The following is a 14,301-nucleotide window of genomic DNA, read 5'->3' as shown; positions in this document are numbered from 1 at the left end:
TCCACGCTTAGTTTCAGTTTTAGTTTTAGTAATTATGGTATGGTTAAAGAACTACTGTGGAGTTTAGTTTTGTGTCACAAAGCAGATAGAACTGCACACTTAACAGATTAGGATATGAGTTTAAAAGCTTACTACACTACATCGTTTACTGTCTGGTTGTGTTTTTGTCTGGTAAAAACAAACATAATCAAAAACAGATACTGAATATGAACAATTTTATAATTTAAAAAAATATTTTCTGTGTCATTTATGCTGAACAAATGTGCGCTGATTGTTGCCACTTTTTTCTTTTATTGCCCAGAATGGGCCAATTTGTAATTAAATTTAGATGAATTTTAAGGTTTGATGGTTTTTTTGGTTTTTTTTTTTTGGTTTTTTTTTTACACTAAATGCCTATATCACACAATATATCCTACTCCAAGACAATGTGCTTATAATGAATGCCCTCAATATTGCATTCAAAAATCTCCCATACTGGGCTTTTTATTTTCTACCAGTCATATTGATCTCTGATTCCATCTCAGGCACATTACTTTTTTAAAGCAAAAGTGATTGGTCAGCAACAATATGCTGATCTTGTATAATGACCTAGTCAGTCTCTCGATCAGTCCCGCTTTATTTTCAGAAAGGGTTTCTCCTGTGCAAAGTGGCAGGTGAATTATTGTCAACAAAATGCAGGCACCTGAGAAATAAACTGAAATGTTATTTCCTCGTGATTTTTATGTCCATACAGTAAAGGTTTTGTTGACCAGCACATTCCGATTTCAGGCGTTTAAATGACATCTTGACATTCAACAAGCACAAAGAAAGGTACCACAATAAATTTCTTTCTATTTCACATGCTTTACGTGCCTGTGTTCAGCTCACTCTGTCATCGCAAATGCTGTGTGAACAGCCGCCCTTCTTTACCAGCCACCCTTCACTGGATGAATATATTCAGGCAGCTCATGGTGGAGTTAAAAGTTACAAGTGTTAAAGACTAATGGCAAGAATAGTCATTCAAAAACGAAAACTAAAAATATTTTTAGTAAATTATAATTTTATTTCAGTTAGTCTTTCCAGCTACTTTAATAGTTTTTCATTTCAGCTTTGTTAATTTTATTTCAGTTTACGAAAATGTTTTTTTAATAATAGTTTCAGTTTTGATTTTATATTTTGTTAACTATAATAATCTTGATAATAATTAAATAAATTGGTTAATGATTGTACTCCTGTAAAATTGGGCTCCAGTGTGACTTCTGGAATATTTTCTTTACCTCCACCCAATAAAAAGCTTTGGGTTTTTTGTCCTGTTTCAATCCCTGTATGTGATTTATTATTGACATATGTGATACTCATAATTTACAAGTAAATGTGTGTCCATGATGAAGGTGGTGAGGTGAGGAATTGAGGCGAAGGCTTGTTGACTTTGATTCCCTGTTACCAATGGGACTTTTAATCTGGACTTTGTCTTCCAAATCTGCTCTTTCCAATTCTGGGTCACATAGCCTATCACAGAAGCAACATGCTCAGAATAGTAACCAACACTGAATGGGACACTGGTCCATCACAGGGCACACAACTCATAGTAACACCAATAGTGATTCGTACAGAGTACTTCAGAGACAACACCTAACCTAATATCTGTGTCTTTGAAATTTGGGATTAAAAATATAGTATCAATAGAAACATAGAGAACATGCAATCTCCACATAGACATTAATGAGGGAGACCCCAGTTTCTTAGTGTGAACCACATTGCTGTATCAAACACAGATAACAAAACATAATACTCTCAAACCTACTTAATCCATTTTGGGGGCACAGAATTGGACACCATGCCAGTGTGCAGAGTTTCCAGGCTTTATAATACTTTAAAAAATAACCAGATTTAACATTTCACCATTTCCAGGTAGATTATTGGGACACTATTAATCAGTTGTTTCCATAGTTCTACAACTAAAACACAGTTGGGTAATACCACACACTCAGGGTCACACTGTGATTCAGTGGTGGGGACAAAACCAGCAGCAGTTGTGCTTTGCAGTCTAACATCAGGGCCACTAGGAAGATGCAGCGCTCTCATGCTACCTGAATCCCCAAATTATTGTCTATCAATATTGTTCGCTTGCATGAATGCATCCTGTGTTTCTTTCAAATAGCTGTCTGTCACACTTTGATCCTATATCTATCTTTCTTCTCTCTACATTTCTACACTTACATCGTCTTTTACCATATTACATGAGTCATACTTGGATTGATAAAGCTGTTCAGTTCTTGCCTTGCTTGCCTCACCTTCCATCATTAGTATTTTTTGTCATTATTATTGACTGACTGCATATTGTACTGTAAATACTAATCTATGTGTCCTTCTGTTTTCTGCAGCAGCAGCAGCAGCAGACATGGCCTACCACCACATCAGACCCCCGATTGGATACTCCATACCCAAACCAATCTCATCTCTCCTTATGAGAGGATGGAACGTCTGTCCTGAGGTAGGATCTTGTCAGGTACAGATAGCGATGTGTACAGGATTACCTGTCACTTAATTCTGCACTTGTTCTTTTGTTTTGTGTGTTGGAAAATCTCCAGGAGCTTCTGAAACATGACCTAGCATGTTATATGGTAAGAACAAATAAAGGCAGGCAAAGTAACATGACAAGAAGGGAAGATCCATCAGCTGCCTACCTTTCTTGTCATATTATTCAGCTTCAACCTGTGCTGCTTGGGCTGCTGCCACTTTTTCTTTACTTATTCCTTTTAATACCAGGAGGTGGCCCTGATGCAATTCCTTTAAATGTTTAATACACTTGTAAAGGTATTGTTGACACACTGGTAACTGTGGGCAACACATGGTGAATAATTTAATTTATGGACTTAGGTGTGTGTGTGCGCCATATCCTGTCACTGCTTGGCCTTGGGGACCGACCTGTGTAGGCCTGTATTGCAGTGGCCATTATATCTTGCCCAAGAGTCCCACCCATTTTGTAGATGTTTACTAGTGGCAGACCTCTAATCACACCAAACATTGGCAAACCCAAATGAAGGATCAACTGAAGGCATCACTCTGCATGTGCTGCAAATGGAGGAGTTAAAAAGCTTGTATGTGTTAATAATTCACTATAAACGTTTCCAACACATTCATTTAATTGTGAGATAGCAGCAGGACAAAACCTGATTTGGCAGCACTGTGTTTAAGGCAGGAACCTACCCTGTACGTTATCTCTGTCTATTACAGGCACACTCACGTACACAGCCACTCTTACACAATTGAACTTTCAGGCAAAGTTCTAAAACATTTGGATATGAGAAGAAACATGGAGTACCAGGTAAGACTGCACACACACAATGACCAGGCTGGGATTTGATGCCAGGTCTCTGAAGCTGTAAGTCTGCAAAAAATAAATAAATACAGACGGGCGGCACGGTGACGCAGTGGGTAGCGCTGCCGCCTCGCAGTTAGGAGACCCGGGTTCACTTCCCGGGTCCTCCCTGCGTGGAGTTTGCATGTTCTCCCCGTGTCTGCGTGGGTTTCCTCCGCGCGCTCCGGTTTCCTCCCACAGTCCAAAGACATGCAGGTTAGGTGCATTGGCAATTCTAAATTGGCCCTAGTGTGTGCTTAGTGTGTGGGTGTGTTTGTGTGTGTCCTGCGGTGGGTAAGCACCCTGCCCGGGACTGGTTCCTGCCTTGTGCCTTGTGTTGGCTGGGATTGGCTCCGGCAGACCCCCGTGACCCTGTGTTCGGATTCAGCAGGTGGATGGATGGATGGATGGATGGATAAATACAGACAAGCATCTCTACTTACTGCCCTTGGGAAGACCAAAGACACAGCAATCCATGTACTGAAGATTTCTGTAGTGTAGCATTTATTTATTTATTGCATTGGGTCAGCGTGATCTGTTTAAGGGAAATTTTACTGAATTACATCAAGTTGCTGTTTAACTTATTTATCATATTTGTGTTTGCATCCTTGTTCTTATCAAGTGACCAGTGAGGCTAATAAAGGAGGAGATAACTTTAGCTCAAATATAAATAAAAGTTCTGACTTAAGGGAAACCCTAAGACCTGATCTTGCCTTGCTTTTACCCTTAACTTTGAATCTAAATGTTTCTGTTTCAGTTGTTTACATTAAGTTTACTTGCATCCACCTGTTGTGAAAAACTCCATCATCCTCCACAACAGCTTGTTGGATCACTTTTAGCCTAATGGCATTGTTTTCTCTCACCATGTCAGCAATTGTCATTTGCTGCTTGTGTGTCAAAAGTGGTCTTCTCCTACCAGAATGAGGCAGTGGTACTATTCTGACAATACAAAGGTCATCAATTTAGCAATTGTTCTACAGAGGTCACAGATTCTACTATTTAAAATAAACTGCAGAAACGTTTCATATAACACTGAAACACACTAAATGGGGGATCAGATACCTGTTCTTAATTCTGAATGTCCTTATTACAGAAGCCAGTGTAGACCATGGCACCTGAGGCCGTACCTGTCAACTTGCTTCAGCCACACTTAGGCCATGGTTGATAACATGGTCCACAATTGTTGTCCTTATTTCGTTAGACACCCTATGAAGCCTGTTCATTCCTCTCCCTCTACCCCTGCCCTTGACTCTTTCTTGTCTTCTGTGTGTTCCTCGCCCCCTGCCATACTAAGCGTCCTCTCTCAAAGTCTGGTCCTTGTACCTGCGTGACACCTTCTTCCTGCTCTATTTTCAGCACTATTCACTGGATAAAACCTGAGAATGACATATGCTTGTGTGTAAATACAGCAGTGCCATGACATGCACCTGTGATACAAGATAGAGAATATTGCTTTCTATTTTTTCAACTGAATGTGTTCTGAGAGGGTGCGATTACATTTGTTTGGAGTTCAACAGCAATTTTAGTAATACCAGTGACAGCATCTGACTGGCCTTGTACTCTCATACATATCTGAAGAAAGTTTAAAGTGATTTGACTGAAAACACTAATGTGATGCTGACAGTATTAAGATGAGTTCTGACTGACAAAAGTACAAACTCTTTTGATGAGTTGTCAGAGTTAGATGAGAAATGCAGCAACACAATGACAAAACATCTTTAGTAGTTAAGTATATGTAGAAACAATAGCAGTGAGTACAAACACAATGAGAAATGCTAATGTAGGCGGGGAAATGCGTTACTGATTTGAGAGCTGCATTAAGAGTAAGGAGAATGAAGTTCCTGATGTGAGAACTGCATCAAAGCAATCGAGAAAAACTGTAATTGATGATAAGGGGGCAGGAGGTCAGAACAATAAGTGCAAGCCAAAAACAATATGAGTAGGGAGAATGGTTCACTGCAGGGGGCAATCACGTGACGAAAACAATCCAACCAGCCACCCACATATCAGCCCACTTTAGAATATCCATTTAGCCACATGTGCAGTACACATCTTTGGGGTTTGGGAGAAATTCGCTGTTAGAGATGAAGAGAAAATGCAAATTTCAGTCTTAAATTGACCAAGTCTGGAACTATAAAGCAGCCACACAAACCTCACAGAAATTAATGAGAGACTATTGTACTTTGTTCCTGAAAATGTCCGACACTGTTTGTGATAAATCCATCAATCCTTCTGTTTTCTGAACCTGCTAATCCAGTTCAGAGTCACTGGTCACAACATCACTGCAAATCAACCACGGCTGTGGTTCCAGGCAAATAATTCATAGAAAACTAATGTATGGAAAACTGTGATAGCAAATACTCACAAATACATATTTGTGATCATGTGACTATAGCATAACCCAAACAAAAAAAAAATAGAGAATGTGGGAAATTAAAGTTAAATTCTACCAGTCTTGTCAATAAGATCTGTAAACTACAGTATTTCACAGCGTGGTTTTGACAATAGGCAACATAGATATTATATCTTAGTGAAGTAAGGTGCCACATGAGAGGTTGGACATCAAGTAAATGAAGTGGGTGTTCAGGGTGTTGTGTGTAGATGGGTGCAAAATTGGCTCAGACACACGAATCGAAGGGTTATGTTGTGAGGAAACTTATCAGAACTGGCTGATATTAAGAGTGGTGTCTCACAGGGGTAAGTGCTTGGGCCGCTGCTATTTTTAATATATAGAAATGATTTGGATAAGAATATAAGTAACAAGCTGGTTTAAATATGCAGATAATACCAAGTTAGGTGGATTGGTATATCATTTGGTATCCGTTAAATCATTACCTGGACAGCATACAGGCTTGGGTAGGTCTATGGCAAATTAAATTTAATTTAAGTAAATGTAAAGTAATTCATGTAGGAAGTAAAAGGACATAGCAGTACTAGAAAAGGTCCAGAGAAGAGCAACTAGACTGATTCTACAAGTACAGGGGATGAATTATGAGGAAAGATTAATAGAGCTGATTAAATAAAAAGAAAAAAATGAAAAAAAAAGATAAATGCTTTATTAAAAACATTACCAATACAATTCAAACTGATTAAAATAAATAAGAGAATCTTTAACATATTTAGTCCTGTAGACCGAAAAAAACTTTCCTGTCACTTCCATCTTTAACTTGAATTGGTTTTCTTGGATGGCTGTCCCATATGATGATGCAGCAGGTAATGTTGCTATCTTTCAGTTCGTGGCACCTAATTTAACTCCTATCTGGGTGCCTTCTTAATAAGTTTCCTCCTTTTCTTCATGTTCATAATGGATTCCTCCTACTGTAGTTAGACGGATTTGTGATTTGCAACAGAGTGGTATTGCTTCCAGGTTTGACTGCTGCTTTACATCTGGTGCTGTCTGTGTAGGCTTCAGCTCCTTATGACACTATACTAGACAAAGTGGCTTTGCAAAATGGATGAAGTTCTTGGCATGTGTGGCTTTCAGAACTAACTAACCAGCTACATTGCAGTTTTCTGATCAAGGGTTATCGTATCTTCTTGTTGAGTGCATGCTGCGACTTGATGTTTGACTGTTCCGGAAGAACCAAACATATTTTCTTCTTTTGACTGCTGTCTCCAGACGCCATGTCAATTTCTTGTAGGATGCCAACACCTGACAATGCAGAATCTATGGAAGTTTTTTCAGATGCCACTTTTGAAATAAGGAGCACTTTAGGTGTTTCTGCCTGAAAGCCTTTTGTATTGCTGGTGTCACCTTGGGTTGACAAGCCAAGTAAGGACTTAGTACTGTTATTGTTTGAAAGGTTTTCCTTGTTCACATGTTCCTCAGTTGCAGCAATAATTTCCAGTTCTGGCTGAGTCTGAGATGTTCCCGAGTCCAGAGTAACCGATGACAAGGTTTGGGCTGTGTTGCCATTAACTGGATTTTCAAGTGCATTTATGTTACACGGCTCTGCAGCTCCAGGGGGGTCTTCTGGTTTTGAATCCTCTACCTCTTTTGCTGGTTCTTCTTCTGTTACAGTAATGCTCTCATTAGGAGCATTTTCTAAAATGTCATCCTGTGATTGTGCCTTATCCAATTTGGGGAGCTTTACCATCTCTGTAGTGTCTTCAAGATGTGTTGACAGCAGTGGTGCAATGTCTTCTACAGATGGGTCAGTTTGGCAGTCCTCTGAGTCCACAGCCATTTTATGCTGTGGAGTTTCAGCTTTCTGGATTTCATTGTTTTCATGCTGGCCCGCCAGTGTATTAGCATCTGCTGAGGGCAGATCTTGGTGTGGAGAAATTTCATCTAAAACCTCACAGTCATCATTTACAGAAGCACCTTCTCCAGTGTGCTCCTTTGTTTCATGGATTATTTGCAGTGTTTCATTGCTCTTAGGTTTATCAGAATCTGAAATATCAGTGGTGTCTTTTTGGTATCTGTGATCAACTTCTGAGGATTGTTCACTTGATAGATGCTCAGTGTTTTTGGTCTCTGGGCTTTGTGTGGTAAATTCTGTTGAATTTTGTTTGTCGGTCCTTCCTTCTGTGTTTAATGGGAGCTCGTTCATATTGGGTTCTGTAGATACATGGCTGGTGATTTCTGTAATATCATCTCTGGCATTCTCACTCTGCTTCAAAGCTTTCTTACTGATGCTCTTACTGTGTAGCTCTTCTTGCAGAGAATTGCTGCTCTGCAGGAGGCTTGGTGACATTACATTCTCTTTAATATTGTTTAATGTCTGATCAGGTTCACTTTTGTGTTTATCCTTCACAGTTTTAGGTCTTTCAGTTTTTGATTTGGATTTCTTCTTCCCAGTTGATGTAACTTCTGGGGCATCCGGTGCAGCTGATTGATCTAGAACAGGTATAGCACTCTCAGTTGTTGCTGACTTCTCTTTCAGCTTGTTTGTTTTGGCCTTTTTCCGTGATTTTATATGATCTTGGTCCACACTTTCTTCAAGAGTGACCTTCTCCTCTTCACACAGTTCTTGAACTTGTTTTGTTTTGGCCTTTATCCCTGATTTAATATGATCTTGGTCCACACTCTCTTCAAGAGTGACCTTCTCCTCTTCACACCTTTCTTGAAGTTGTTTTGTTTTGGCCTTTTTCCTTGATTTTATCTGACCTTGGTCCACACTCTCTTCAAGAGTGACCTTCTCCTCTTCACACATTTCTTGAACTTGTTTTGTTTTGGCCTTTTTCCTTGATTTTTTCTGATCATGGTCCATACTCTCTCGAAGGATAGGCTTCTCCTCAATCCACATTTCTTGAACTGGATAAACTTTGTTTCGTCTGAAAGGGTCTAAATTGATCTTGACTTTCAGTAAACCATCCAAACAGGCTTTGGGTTTTAATGAGAGCTGAGTGGATGAGTAAAGCTTTTTCTCTGCTTTAGTTTTTGAATATGAAACACCTCTCTCCACTTTCTCACTCATTCCTTTTGTTTTACCAGTGGGCTGCTTAAACTTTGTGCTGTCATGTGTGCTGCTTTTCCTTCTTTTACTTTTGGGAGAAGTCAGGCATTCATTTACTGAATCAGGCAAATTAAAGGAGACACTCTTTTGTGCATGAGTTAACTTTACTCTTTGTAACTCAGAGGGGTTTTCAGTTGTTTCCCTCTCATGATATTCATCTCCAGTTGATTTTCTATAAGCTTCCTCTTCTGTTGTGCTGCTGTTCATTCCCGTAGTTCTTCTAGAGGAGTGGTTTCTGGGCCTTTTGCCTGCTGTTTGTGGTCTACTCCTCTCCTCATTACTCCCTCGCCTGCTGTATTTGTAAGTTGTATTACAATGAAAGCAATCAATAGTAAGGTAGTCTGGCAGTAAGTAAATATTTTCTTCATCTGTAAAATAGTTACTATAGAGATCTGTTAGTGCACAATTGACATCTCCTTTACTGGACAATTCTTGTACACATGTAAGAGGTGTTGTGTACACAGGGCTTTCTTCTTTTTCAAACATTGTAAAGTTCTTATTTTGACAAGGACAATCATTCTGACCTGTAGTTCTTCTCCATCTAGACAGCTCTTCAGTTCTGTGATCTGTAAAAGAAATTAAATAATGAAGAATAATCTATAAATGACTTCCTGAAATCCAATACACATAGAATATCCCCTGATTAGTCCTTAATGTCTGAGGTTCACATAGCAGACATATCTACAGTGCCTATAAAAAGTATTCAACCCCAGAAAGTTTTCACATTTTATTATTATATTATTACTATGATTCACAATGGATTTAATTTGGCTTTCTTGACACTGCTCAAAAGAAAAAGATGTTTTAATATCAAAGTGAAAACAGATCTCTGCAAAGTGGCCTAAATTAACTAAAAACACAAAACAAAAAATGATTGATCTCCTAAATATTCATCCCTGTTAAAATGACGCACCTAAATCATCACTGGTGCAGTCGATTGGCTTTAGAAATCACCTGTCAAGTTCAATGGTGATCAGCTGTCTGGGTTTCAGTTGACTTTAGTCTAAATGCTCCTCATCTGGAAGGTCAGACTTGTGGTGGAGCATTAAACTACACAATGAAAACATTCTAAGCATCTCCGTGAAAAGGCGATTGAAAAGCACAAGTCAGGGAATGGAGATAAGAAAATATCTAACTCACTGAATATTCTTTGAAGTCCAGTTAAAAAGGAAAAAAATGGAAAGAGCATGGCACAGCTGTAAATCTACCTAGAGCAGGCTGTTCACAAAAGCTGAGAGATCGCATAAGAAGAGGATGAGTCCTGGGTGGGCATTAAGAGATACCCCTGAGAACTCTGAAGGAGTTACAAGCATCAGTGTCTGAGATTGGAGAGACTGCTGAAACTAAAGTGGAACTTTTTGACCATCAGAATAAATGCTATGTTTGGCGTAAGGGAAACCCTACACATTACCAACAAAATCATCCCCACCAAGAATCATGGTGGTGGCAGCATCAGACTGCATGAATGCTTCTCTGCAGTAGGCCCTGGAAGGTTTGAGATGGTAGAAGATGAAAGTCACAAAATATAAGGAAATCCTGATGCAGTTTACAAGAAACCAGCACTTTGGGAGAAGATTTGTTTTTCCAGTAAGAGGACAGTCCCAAGAATAAAGTCCAAGCTACACAGGAATGGCTTAAAAATCAACAATGTTACTGCCCTGGAGTCAGAGTCCAGTGCTTGTATTTATCAAGTATTTCAGAATAGGAAAACAGCCCTAACTAGCTTAGAAATCACAGATTGACATAAATGTGGTCCTCCTCTTAGGACTTAGAGAAAAAGCATTTTATCAGTTTTCTTAATTTAGAAAACTACTGACTTCCTGTGGTGGGCTGGCGCCCTGCCTGGGGTTTGGTCCTGCCTTGTGCCCTGTGTTGGCTGGGATTGGCTCCAGCAGACCCCTGTGACCCGGTGTTAGGATATAGCGGGTTGGACAATGACTGATGGACTCCTCACTTCACCAGGATTTAGGAGAGCTTGTGAGCTGTCTAGACTCTGCCAGGAGCTGCCAGAAGATGGAAAATTGAAAAGAAGCAAATGGAAAATGTTCTCAGCATTTTTCTGACAGTGTTCACCCCCATAAGTTACAGTGGTAGTCAAGCTTACAGGATGGGGAGACAATATAAATATTTCAGATAAAGTACAATTAGCCAGTTTTTTCCCCACTTGCGGATGCTTTTTATAATGTAGAATTATATTTTGTTTGATGTCTCTGGAAGATGAAAGCAATTTACTGAGCTTATTTAATCCAGTTTTAGAGTTGTAGCAATCCAGAGCCTATGCTGGTAATATCAAGCATTTGTGAGAGGAGATGCTGGTCCATCATCTACACATCCACATTTGCTCATAAGATACCAGCTTAAAGTCAACAGTTAACCTAACCTACATATTTTTGCAGTGTAAGAGAAAAACATGCTGTGTATGCAGACTCTCCACAGGCAGCAGCTAGGAAAAATAAAGGATTTTGAATGTGATTTAATACATTTTTAAATGCATTATTTGACTAATATGTATCCAAAGATGCTTTAAGAGCTCTAGTGCATAGTATGCTTATATCCGTATATCTAAAGCTGGAGATTGTATTGTGTCTCACAGGCCACACTGAATATGTGATTTGCATTCATTAAGCTGATTGATAATACTGGTCTGTACATTAAAGAACTTCACTTGAGAGTGTGTGTGAAATCCCATTTCAGGCAGAAATGCCATTGGATAAATACGTGTAAAACAATGAAGCTACTGCGGTGGGCTGGCACCCTGCCCAGGTTTGTTCCTGCCTTGTGCCCTGTGCTGGCTGGAAGTAATATGCAGACTCCTACATTTCCCTACCACTTCACATGAGGTAATGATAAAGCAAGCTGCATTCATGCAAATCAGCACACACATAAAGGTCATTCCCCCAAGTGCGAGTGAACACACATGTGTGAATCTCAAGCGATATCACAGTATCAACACGCAGGTGGTCACGTGTGCAAACTGTACTTGAGCAGCCAACATATTACAATGAAGATAAGCAGAGCTGGATAGGTGATTGGCAGAAAATATGTCCCATACGTACACAGAGCTTTGCCTTCCATGAATCCCTGGAACATTTGAGTTACGCTTTACAAGCTATGAAGGTTCAAAAAGGCAGGCAGAGATTCCTGAGGCGAGAATAACAGTGGGTAATACCACTATAACTTACTTTACGAGGGGCTTCTCATGGCTATGGATCATTGTTTGTTAAATAAATGTGCCTGTTACCAGGGTTAACTTTCTCTCAGCTTTTGTCTCAGTCTTTCTATTTCAGTACATAATTATTATTCTTGATGTTCTTGTGAAGTGACAACAGCTATGTGCAGCTTAGCACATTATCCTACCTTATTATGCTTTACTTCTTCTTCTTCTTCTCCTACTGCTTTGAATATTATTTTTATTGTTAGTAATGTTAATTTTATTTTTATTATTAACATTACTAGGGGGCATCGCCCCCAGCTCGCTTCGCTCGCCAACCCCCGTGTTTGGTTTTCTGGATACACACTTTTAAAATTTTTTTTTTCTTTGAATTGTTGCTATTTCATTAGTTTCACTTTTATATCAGAACATCTGTAAAAACAATATTTGGAATCTTTCGAGTCCCAATATGCTGAATCTTTTAAATGAGGACCGTGAGACATGTGCTTAATAACTTTGTACCATAATTCAGGATAGGTTTCTCTGTTTGGAATTTTAGCACAGACAAAGTGATCTACATCATCAGCAGCTAATAATTTTTTTTGCAAAGTAACCAATAAATGCATGTGAGGTAAACCCCGTTATTGAAATTCTCTGACTTAAACTTCAAAGCCTTACAATATTTATATACTTCTGACATATCACCTGTGTCCATATATTCGATCTCTATTCGCCTTTTCGTTATTTCTCCAAGTAATAATTTCTCTTTTTTTTGTGCTAATGCGAGGTTTACTTTTTTTTTGACACTGTCATTTTTTTCTGCTTTCATATTCAGTATCCTGCTCAGCATGTGTTTCATGCCTACGTTTTTTTTTTTTTTTGAGGCTTCTGAATTCCAGTTTTCATTATCTCTAACCAGCTCTGCATGTGTTTGGCCCCTTTTTTTTTAAACCTCTTTTTGACGTTTTACTTTGTTTTCTACTCTGCCTTTTTTTTTTTTTTTCTGACCTCGCTTTGTCCTGCTTTTTTTTCAATGACACCTGGTCCGTGGTCATTATTTTCCCTTTTTTGAGTAATAATTTCTGTTTGTTTGCGCTACTGCGATCTTTACTTTCTTTTTTTTTTATACTTTTTAATTTTCCTGCTTTCATATTCTTTAACTTCCTCCACATGTGTATCGCGCCGTTTTTTTTTGAGCCTTTCGAATTCCACTGATTTCGTAATCTCTAACCTGCTCTGCATGTGTATAGAGCCAATGTTTGCGAACGTCTTTATGAAGTTCTACTTTGTCTTTTACTCTGTCTTTTAATTCTGAGCCCGATTGGATGTGCTCTTTTTCAATTCCACTTGTTCCGGGCTGATAATTACTTTCCTTATTTTCTGAATTTGCACCTAGATTATTCTTTTTCTTTTTTGCTCTTTTTTCTCTCCAACGCTTTTGAGTCTCTTTTCTCCGTGCTGCTTTCTTCTTCGCTTAGTCATCGACGTTTCATCTATAAGGTATTGTCCTTATACGCTTTATATGCGCTGAGGCCGTGGATCTGTGTGTGCTCAAATCCTTTAGATAACTGGATGTTTTGCTGCCCGTTGTCTTATTTGATATTGGTTGTGTGTAGGGCGTGTCTTGCAAGAATCTCATGTTCTACATCATTGTGAGACAGTCCTGGGTCAATCTCTTGGCACAATGTCTCATGTTTAAGGTCCCCTCGAGACGCTCCGTGGCCATTCTCTTTCGTCTTGCGGGTCTTTTAAGTGTCTTCTGTGATCTTAACGTGAAGATCATGTCTCGTCTCCCGTCTTTCTCTCCCAGAATTTTTTTTAGAACAGAGAGATAATCTTTGTGGTGAATCCTTTGTGTTAGTATCAGAAAAATACAAAATGTCATCATGAGTGCCATAAAATTGCTCAGGGCTTGATGTGCTATAAAATTGAGATGTCATTCATTCTCCTACATGGCCTCCTACTATTTGCTGAGAGTGGGAGTTGGATGCTTCGTAACTGCGTCTCATGTCCTGCTCTGGGGTAGGACAAATTCTATGCCAGTCAGACATCTATTGCCATTCCTAGGAGTAATTCTGAGATACTTAATAAATAGAATTTGTGGCTAGACTTGAAAAAGACTTCACTCGCATTTCCCATACAAAGTGACAGAAGAATGGGAGGTAAATTGCAGTGCCCAGATGTACAAAGCTTCCAGAGACATGTCCACACAGACTCAAAGATGTAATGGCTGCCAAAGATTCAGGTACTGTCTGCTTCATTGCAGATATAATTGACTATTAATATCTGTTTGTACAATCCAGTTGTGCCTTCATTCCGCTCATATCTTTACCAAAAAAACACCTTTTTTC

The 14,301-nt window shown here is 39.1% G+C and overlaps 2 protein-coding genes across 5 annotated transcripts in view; one reads left to right on the top strand and one right to left on the bottom strand.

Moving 5' to 3' along the window:
• tnni3k (TNNI3 interacting kinase) overlaps nt 1-14,301 on the top strand; it is a 106,124-nt gene that overhangs the window by 60,408 nt on the left and 31,415 nt on the right. For 2 of the 3 annotated variants that reach the window (XM_051932947.1, XM_051932945.1), the window contains exon 21: nt 2,364-2,473. In XM_051932947.1, coding sequence (XP_051788907.1) covers nt 2,364-2,473 — 110 coding nt within the window. The remainder of the gene's footprint in view (nt 1-2,363; nt 2,474-14,301) is intronic. The other variant, XM_051932946.1, reaches the window with a different exon arrangement.
• Nucleotides 6,407-9,493, bottom strand: lrrc53 (leucine rich repeat containing 53). Of its 2 annotated transcripts, none has more exons than XM_051932949.1 (2): nt 8,451-9,493; nt 6,407-8,264 (listed from the first exon to the last, which is right to left on the bottom strand). In XM_051932949.1, exons 1-2 carry the CDS (start codon nt 9,283-9,285, stop codon nt 6,865-6,867), a joined length of 2,235 nt encoding a protein of 744 aa, XP_051788909.1. In that variant the 5' UTR covers nt 9,286-9,493; the 3' UTR covers nt 6,407-6,864. The 2 variants fall into 2 exon arrangements, with proteins under 2 accessions (XP_051788909.1, XP_051788908.1); XM_051932948.1 differs by having other exon boundaries at nt 6,407-8,401; nt 8,495-9,493.

This window comes from Erpetoichthys calabaricus, chromosome 10 (genome assembly GCF_900747795.2).
Source record: "Erpetoichthys calabaricus chromosome 10, fErpCal1.3, whole genome shotgun sequence".
Taxonomy (NCBI): domain Eukaryota; kingdom Metazoa; phylum Chordata; class Cladistia; order Polypteriformes; family Polypteridae; genus Erpetoichthys; species Erpetoichthys calabaricus.
Note: the sequence above shows the minus strand (reverse complement) of the source record. Positions and strands in the feature narration are given on the sequence as shown.

Bases quoted from the DNA above. Each gene is read 5' to 3' on its own strand.
- lrrc53 (XM_051932948.1), bottom strand. From the start codon at position 9,285: ATGTTTGAAAAAGAAGAAAGCCCTGTGTACACAACACCTCTTACATGT. The intron at 8,402-8,494 runs GTGTGAAGAGGA...ACTTCAAGAAAG, and splicing joins ACAAAACAAGTTCAAGAAAT to GTGTGAAGAGGAGAAGGTCA.